Below are 9,420 nucleotides of genomic sequence, written 5' to 3' on the forward strand. Positions count from 1 at the left end.
ATGGAAGTGGGACACTTGAAAACACAAAATTATGTTTTAAGTCTCTTTATGTTCCCAAACTAAATTGTTAAAAGTTCCCGTGTAATCCAGTACAACTGACCTCTAGTACTATTGTATTATATGTTATAGCCTCCAAATCATTCTAAAGTCAATCTGGGGATTGCATGGACAGCCCTGGTAGCAAGATCCTGAGCCTCTCTCACCTTGATCCACTGTGGAAGATTCCCTGACCCATAGAGCCTCTTTGGCGATGAGCATGTGGGTCCAGCATCTGCATGAGGGAAGGGGGACAGAAGTGTGTAGCAGTAAGAAATTTTATAAATTTGTGCGTCACTGAGAGTTGAGAAGAAGGCACTGGTTGGGGATAAGAATGAGGAGTGACCCACATTGGGCAGCCAGTCTGGTGTAGCAACTTCTTGTGAAAAGTAGCAGCTACTCTCCCTGGGGTTGTGGCTCAGGGGCTTTATAGAGAGAGCTGGGTGGCTCCTGGTAAAGAGCTCGCCTTGTGCTTGTGGAGCTGAAAGCAGTTACTATGTTGCAGCTTGTCCACTAGTCACATCTCTCTAAGAGGACATAGAACTTTAGAAAGGTGTTTTTAAATAAAGGGAAGAATCTAGAGTTCCTGGAATAAGAGAACAAATAAAGGGAGAAAGATTAGTGATATGAATTTGATACCAATGTAACATCAGTTTTAGGGCAATATTTACAAGAAAACAAATAAAACCTTCTTAAGGAAACTGGAATTACATATTACAAAAATTAGATTTCAAGAGCTACATGTTGACTGTGTTTTGACGTATAGACTACAGTTTCTCATAAATAAATTTCTTCACCTTACCATGATACTTGGATGGTTATACTGTATAGTGAACAACATTCTTGTCCACAACTAAGTAATTGTAGCTCAGGATTATAGAAGGAAATTTACTTTAAAGAACAACTGCTAATATTAAATTCAGATTACATTCAAGGTTAAAATTCTCACACAATACCCATCCTTTTTTTTTTAACAAGATTGAGGAACAATTTTAATAGCAAATGAATTGTAATAAAATCCAGTGATTAGTCTTATGGAGTAAGAATTATAAAATAAAGTCTAGTTTTCAAGGAACTCGCAGTTTATTGAGTGAGATGGAAATAAAACCAGAAGGGAGTGTCACATACAGCAGTGGCGAGGAGCTGTGGGTGTTGGTGTAAGATAACTTATGTTCCAATATATAGTAACAAAGTATTGGACATAATCTTTTTGGCCCCAGTTTCCTTATCTATTATACAGAAATATAATGGGGCTTAAATATAATAATATATGTGAAAATTAATGCAATATCTGGCACATGGTAATCATTCAGTAAATACAAACAATTATTGTTAATAACATGGTATATGCAGAATATCAACGTGCTATATGGGTCAGGAGAAAAAATTGATATGTATTTTATGCTTGTTGTGTTCCTGGAACCATGCAGCATTCTTGGGGCAGTTCACAATAGGCATAAGATATAATGTGGAATAATTAACAACTATTAAATGCAAATCTGTGTGATATTGACTAAATTTTAAAAAAAATATTTTTATTTATTTATTTGACAGAAAGAGATACAGTGAGAGAGGGAACACAAGCAGGTGGAGTGGGAGAGGGAGAAACAGGCCCCTGGCTGAGCAGGGAGCCTGATGCGGGGCTTGATCCCAGGACTTGATCCCAGGGCTCAATCTCAGGGTCCTGGGATCATGACCTGAGCTGAAGGCAGATGCTTAAAAACTGAGCCACCCAGGCCCTTGACTAAATTTTAATAGTCAAAAGCAGTGCAGGACCTAATAAGGTCTCCGTTACTATACTCCAAGTATAATCATTAACTTTGAGGAGAGCAGTATGAGAAGACTGGTGATCAGCATCTGGGTAAGAGCATAGCACAGAATGAACTGTTTGGATAATTGAAGATTTTATATCTGGTTTGATGAGGAATTGTATGTAGGGAGCAAGAGATCAGACAAACCCTCGCAGGATGCCTCTTGATATGTCTACCAGGCACTAGCATGATACCGTATGTGACTTCCTCGCCATCTTTGTGCCTCTGATTACTCATTGATAAAATGTGGACCATGTTACCTGCCCCACAGAGATGGTATAGGGATTAAATGACTTGATACAAGAAAAGTGCTTGAAATAATGCCTGGCAAATTCTTTTCTAATCTAGTTTAATTATATTATATTGATTTATAGTTTTTAAAAATTTTTACTATGATTTAATTTAGCATAGTCTGTGGGTCTTTACCATTGAAATTAAATGGTGTTATTGTTTTTAGATTAAATTGTCAGAAAATGTTAAATTTTATTATCACATATTTCCAAATACAACAACTGTTAGAGATAGTCTAAATATCAACTCAAAATTGTTTACTGCTAATAAAAGTTTGTTGATGCTTCATTTGTGTTAAAAGGTCACTTTTTATGTTGTTTTTGCAAGGGTGCTGGTTAGAATTGAACCTAGAAAATAATTTAGAGAGAGTTTGTAGAAAGTCCTGAAGGTCTTCAATACAAGCTTTGCTGTCTCTAAAATTAGTGGAAAGTGAGAAGAGAGCCTTGAAAGTATGGAGCACACTTTATTGTATCAGCATTAGGGAATGGGGTGCCTGGGTGGCTCAGTCAGTTAAGTGTATCAGCATTGGGGTAGCACTGAGGCTGACTTTACATTCTGGACTAGGCAGTTCAGTGACTGTTAACTAAGATGGGACAAAGGAATGGGTTTGTGAGCAAGGACAGAGAAACAGGCAGTCATTTAATTACAGTATGATGATTTGCAGCTGGTCTTCGAGGACACAAAGCTTAATGACTTTCCTACTCGATTTTGTAACTGAAATGCTGTTTTTTAAAAATTTTTTGTCATGCTGGTTAACTAATTAGAAGAGCATAATCCTGTAGGTGTCATCATTATCTGTTGTAATATTATGTAAAGTGATGATTAGTTACAATGTCATCATTTTTTGCCTTTTGACAGATTTCTAATACTTATTAAAATATTCCTGCAGGAAAGCTATTCCTTTGCTAAAGATTCTATAATAAAAATCTCCCTAGAATATAAAGCTACAAGACAGTAGGGACTTCCTGTTTAATTTGTTTTTGTTTCCTCATTGTCTAGATTAGTGCTGGTCCATAGTAGTACTCAGTACATGTTTTTTGATAGAAATAGTAGAGAGAAACACCAAATGAGGATCCCATTTGGCTGATGGAATCTTGCTGAGATTTCCTGATGACTTTTGGCCAGTTGATAGAATTTTGATAGATTAGCTTTTCTTGTCTTTCAGTTCCAAATTCTCCACGCCTTGGGCCGAAGGTAGAAACTATTGCTCATCTAATCATCACTGCCAATGACGATGCATTTGGAACTCTTCAGCTCTCAGCTCCAGTTGTTCGAGTGGCAGAAAATCATGTTGGACCCATCATCAACGTGACGAGAGCAGGAGGAGCATTCGCAGATGTTTCTGTGAAGTTTAAAGCTGTGCCAATAACTGCAGTTGCGGGTGAGAAAAGACAATCAAGGGGCAGTGATGTGTTTTGGAGGGAAATTATATTCTTAATGAACAAAAGCCACTTACAGATGTAGTTAGAAAAACCAACCAGAAAGCAGTAATTCTCTTGCATCTTTTAAAAGGCATAAATGTAGAGCTTTTATTGTGTATTTATGATACGGATTTTGCAGAGTTTTTGAAAAATGTTATCAGAACAGTATGTGAATTTTAAAGTTTAAATGACCAAAATATGCACAAACCAATGAAAAGTAAATTAGGGAAAGTATTGTTAGGCTTTCTCTGTGTGTACTTTTTTGTTATGTGAAAGGGATTCATGTGTAAATGATCCTGAGGAACGCAGGATAAAATGTGCAGCCACGTGGTTGCAGTGCTTGGCAACAGTCTTGCCTCTCAGCCCATTTAATCTTGCTTGTTTATTTATTTATGAAGAATGTGGAAGAGGCAATGGCTAGCATTAACTATTCTACGTAAGCAAAATGATTTCCCTGCCAAATGCAAACATTAGGAGACTGCCTTTTTTATTGGTGCAGTTTCAGCATCTAGAGGGAGATCTGCCCGAGAGCTATCCCATTAGAATCTTTCTACCATGCACTCGAAGGAACATGAGTGTGAACGGATAGGATAACACACTTGATATTTTGAAATAAATTATATTTGCTTGAAAAGATAATAAATCAGGCTCACCTAGACCCTAAGGGGGGTGTACGTGTGTGCGTGCATGCATGCAGGGTGGGTAGCCTAGAGGAATGCCTGACTGTCTAGGGGGCCCTACACATTGCCTAACAGTGGGGATGAATTAGTGTTCTCGGAAATTAGCCCTTAGGCTACATAAGAAGGCTCCTATCCCTTCCCACTGTTTGACCAGAAACAAAGCTGCTGACAACCTGAGCAATATGCAGTAGCAGCTTTTAATCCAGTTTTTAAGGAAAGCCCATAGTTCCCAGCAAGAACATTGATGATGAAGACATGCCTATATCTGTACAACAGTATAACATATCTTTCTAGTGAGGTCAGAATTTTAGTTCTGTTCTTTGTTTTAAAAGTATTGTGCACATTTTCTTTCTCTTTTGTAGATAAGGGGTTATCTTTTAGTAATGGGTGACTATATATTTTTGTCTCTGTCCGCATCCATTATCATTATCTGTGTCTGTATATGACAAATAGAAGAAATTATGTATACATCTTTTAAAAATGAAAGGATAAACTTGAACACCCTTTGGAGGTCTTTTCCATTTTTTTATGATCTCAAACCTATTTTTTCTGGGAAGAGAGGTAAAATCTTTTTGTTTAAAATATATGTAGTCAGTATCCTCAAAAAAGCTTTACAAGTATATCTATGGAATTTGACATGTCATAGCATTTTACTAGTGTATGGGCATGTTTTTTTTATCATTTTTGGGAATAAGTCTTAGCATTTTGCTTTTTATCTTTATAGGTGAAGATTATAGCATAGNCCAAGTATATCTATGGAATTTGACATGTCATAGCATTTTACTAGTGTATGGGCATGTTTTTTTATCATTTTTGGGAATAAGTCTTAGCATTTTGCTTTTTATCTTTATAGGTGAAGATTATAGCATAGCTTCATCGGATGTGGTCTTACTAGATGGGGAAACCAGTAAAGCTGTGCCAATATATATCATTAATGACATCTACCCTGAACTAGAGGAATCTTTTCTGGTGCAGTTGCTGAATGAAACAACGGGAGGAGCCAAACTAGGGGCATTAACAGAGGCGATCATCATTATTGAGGCCTCTGATGACCCCTATGGATTATTTGGTAACCAAACTAGTTTGTGTCTTTCTTTTAACTTGTTGGTATAGATCATACACTTCTTTATTTTTAGGGACTTAGAATTAATTTGATCATGTTTCCCTTTTTAATCTGCTGTTACCAATATATAGTATATCTATGCATCCTCCCTAGTAGTGGTTAGTGGTTATTAAAAAAAGAAATCAACGTCTTAGTATAAATACAGAAGGGACAAACTTTTAGGCTTGTAAGTCACATCTGGCTTCTAGATGTGTTTTGTGGGTCTTATACAATTCTTTCAAAAATTAATTTACATAATTTTACATAAAAATCTGGATTCTTTCTTGAGTAGCAGGAAATCTGGCAACATTGAGCCTCCCTTCCTGCAAAGCATCAATCATGGGAGCAAAATAGCAGCCATCTCTTTGGACCAGGCTTGCACTATGCAATTAGCCACAGAACTCACTAGACCTACTTCCCTCATGACTGGTACATGCCTGACCCCTATGTGATTCTCGGTTTGTGATTTCTGCTTCTGTCATAATGAGTAATAATGGAAATTTTGGCAGGCCTGACCAATTAGTATCACAGCATGTTACTCTGATTTTGGGGGGTTTAGCTATTTATATTTAGACTTCATAGGGGGAAAAAAACAGCTATCGGATGATAATAGTTAGCTCTATGTTGCCTCAGTTTCACTTTGTATTTGAAATTAACTTTGTTCTGCCCTTCAGGTTTTCAGATTACTAAACTTATTGTAGAGGAACCTGAGTTTAACTCAGTGAAGGTAAACCTGCCAATAATTCGAAATTCTGGGACACTCGGCAATGTTACTGTTCATTGGGTCGCCACCATTAGTGGACAGCTTGCTACTGGTGACCTGCGAGTTGTCTCAGGTAATGTGACCTTTGCCCCTGGGGAAACCATTCAAACCTTGTTGTTAGAGGTCCTGGCTGACGACGTTCCGGAGATTGAAGAGGTGAGAGGAATGGCTAGTATAGAATGACACTGTAAATCATACCTTGTCGTATAGTGACTAGAACAGATGGCTGTTGTTATGGCATTTATAGAGAATGTTAAGTTAATTATTGCTTGCAAGAATTTTCAAAATATGGTAGTGTAAAAGTGATTTTTACAGATAAACAGAAACAAGAATATTCTGGAAAAAGATCTGGTACATATCACAGTTCACTAGTGTAAATTCTTTATACAATTACATTGTATTTTCCCACATTTTCATTAAATGATTAAATATATTAAACATGTATATTTATACACTTTTCCATATAAACTCTTCATTTATTTGTATCCAGACTCCCTCTTAGCTTGAGTGTGGGCCAATCGATCTTAATTAAATTTAGATTTTGATTTTCTACTTATTCACTTATTCGTTCTTCAGTAGTTTTGAAAATTTGCTAAATGACAAATACCATTCTGACATATCTGCCTGATACTTATTTTTCATGGTGAAGAAGCTAGGTGGCAAATAAAAATAGAGTCTCGATAGGAAAGTTGATTCATTACTAACATATATTAACTGAAGATGATTTTATATTTTGAAATTCAAGTATTACGAAAGCCTAGGTGTCATTAAGTTACTTTTAATAGCATTTATTCTTTAATAATATCAAACTTTCATAGAAGGGAAGTTCATAACATTTCATTTGAATGCTAATTGTATTTTTCAGTTCTAAAATATTATATATTAGTTAATACGTATAAAACATTTCTCCTTCCTTCTTTCTAAATTTAGGTGGCATTATGATATGATGTCTTTTGTTTTAAATTTTGTCAGACAATTTCCATTTAAGATAATGTGTGAAATAAAGCATAATAGATTAACTACTTATGAAACATATACACAATATTTTCCCTAAATAAAAAAATATATAAAATGGACATAGAATATATAGAATACATATAGAATGTATTATTGAAATATTAACTATAAACAGGATCTTAAAATTGATTCACAAGATTATATACCTGAATATTAAGGAATTTAAATGGCCTGTTATGTATAATTGTGCTTTATTATGAAAAGTTGCTAATGTATTATTCTGTTACATGTTGGGTTTGTAAATGTAATGGGGGGAGTTCCTTGGATTATATGTTTATCCCCCACCTGCATCATTGTTATTTTAACTTCAGAGCTGGGATTCTGTTAAGGAAATTTTCACTGTATTTTTAGGTTATCCAAGTGCAACTAACTGATGCCTCTGGTGGAGGTACTATTGGGTTAGATCGAGTGGCAAGTATTATTATTCCTGCCAATGATAATCCTTATGGTACAGTAACCTTTGTTCAGTCGGTTTATCGTGTTCAAGAGCCTCTGGAGCGAAGTTCCTGTGCTAACATAACTGTTAGGCGAAGGTATATGAAATATTGGCTTGCATCTGTGGGGGGATGGGGATTGTGGGTGGTGGGAAATGACCTCTTGTGCAATTAAATAATTTAGGTTCGGTGGTTATTATATAATGTAAATTCTTTTATAGGTCTGGTAATTTGCTAATTGAATTATGCCTATGAATATGAAGATCCCAATATATTTATCATACCTATTATTAGTGAAGTAGATAATAAATTATACATCATCAGGATTTCTATCCATAGAAAGTTATTGCTTTAATCTATGATTTGTTTGAATTAGAACTTAAACGCAGCTAGCTTCCAAATTAAAGCATATTCAGATGCTGTATGAAGTAGGTGGTTTTCAGGTTGTTGTTTTCTCCGTGTGTGTGTGTGAGGCAGTGTAAAGTTCACCGAACTCCTTCAGAAATAGAAAATTAGGGTTCTTGGGGATTTTTGGCGAGTAATTACATTTTCTTAAAATGCACTCATGCTATTATCGTTATTACCTTGTTTCAGTGAAATCTGGTAATGAAAATTCATTTTCTAATTCTGTTTGATGATTTTGAAATGGATGTGATTTGCATATCTTGCAGGATATCTTTATAGCTTGGTTAAGAATAACTATTGCTTAATTGGAAACTAGCAAGATTCCCTTGCATGAGAAAATAAAATGTTGAAAGACAAAGATAATTAAGAAACATGGCTGTGTTTGTACTGTTCCTTTCTATACTTTAAAAAAAAAGTGAAAACTGCAGTCGGTATTTTCCTTTTCTATGTAATCCACAGATTGCTTTGAGTGCTTAACCTGTCTTTTAATTGTCACTCCACGTTTTAGCGGAGGGCACTTTGGTCGGCTGTTGTTGTTCTACAGTACTTCTGATATTGATGTAGTGGCTCTTGCAGTCGAGGAAGGTCAAGATTTACTGTCCTACTATGAATCGCCAATTCAAGGAGTGCCTGACCCACTGTGGAGAACTTGGGTGAATGTCTCTGCCATGAAGGAACCCCAGTATACCTGTGCCACTTTGTGTCTCAAAGAACGCGCGTGCTCAGCGTTCTCTTTTCTCAGTGCTACTGAGGGCCCTCAGTGTTTTTGGATGACATCTTGGATCAGCCCAGTGGTTAACAACTCGGACTTCTGGACCTACAGGAAAAACATGACCAGGGTAGCATCTCTGTTTAGCGGTCAGGCTGTGGCTGGCAGTGACTATGAGCCTGTGACAAGGCAATGGGCCATAATGCTGGAGGGTGATGAATTTGCAAATCTCACAGTTTCTATTCTTCCTGATGATTTCCCAGAGATGGATGAGAGTTTTCTCATTTCTCTACTTGAAGTTCACCTCATGAACATCACAGCCAGTTTTAAAAACCAACCAACCATAGGACAGCCAAATACTTCTACAGTTGTCATAGCATTAAATGGTGATGCCTTTGGAGTGTTTGTGATCTACAGTATTAGTCCCAATACCTCAGAAGATGGCTTATATGTCGAAGTTCAGGAGCAGTCCCAAACCACAGTGGAGCTGGTGATCTACAGAACGGCGGGCAGCTTAGGTCAGGTGACAGTTGAATGGCGTGTTGTTGGTGGAACTGCTACTGAAGGTTTAGATTTTATAGGTGCTGGAGATATTCTGACTTTTGCTGAAGGTAAGTGATGGTTCTAAATGGATTTTAGTTTCCCCGGGCAAAGTCATTGTAGTTAATTTTTAAGATAATGTTCATAAGAATTCTTACTGTGTAGATTCTTGCTAATGTATACAAGTGCAGTTTGGTTTAAAAAAAGAAGT

At 36.4% G+C, this 9,420-nt stretch overlaps 1 protein-coding gene across 1 annotated transcript in view; it reads left to right on the forward strand.

The window, feature by feature from the left end:
- Window positions 1-9,420, forward strand: part of ADGRV1 (adhesion G protein-coupled receptor V1) — a 520,697-nt gene that overhangs the window by 107,035 nt on the left and 404,242 nt on the right. The window contains exons 29-33 of the mRNA XM_034655643.1: window positions 3,304-3,519; window positions 5,093-5,308; window positions 6,016-6,260; window positions 7,473-7,654; window positions 8,469-9,280. Coding sequence (XP_034511534.1) covers window positions 3,304-3,519; window positions 5,093-5,308; window positions 6,016-6,260; window positions 7,473-7,654; window positions 8,469-9,280 — 1,671 coding nt within the window. The remainder of the gene's footprint in view (window positions 1-3,303; window positions 3,520-5,092; window positions 5,309-6,015; window positions 6,261-7,472; window positions 7,655-8,468; window positions 9,281-9,420) is intronic.

The sequence above is a fragment of the Ailuropoda melanoleuca genome, chromosome 3 (genome assembly GCF_002007445.2).
Source record: "Ailuropoda melanoleuca isolate Jingjing chromosome 3, ASM200744v2, whole genome shotgun sequence".
Taxonomy (NCBI): domain Eukaryota; kingdom Metazoa; phylum Chordata; class Mammalia; order Carnivora; family Ursidae; genus Ailuropoda; species Ailuropoda melanoleuca.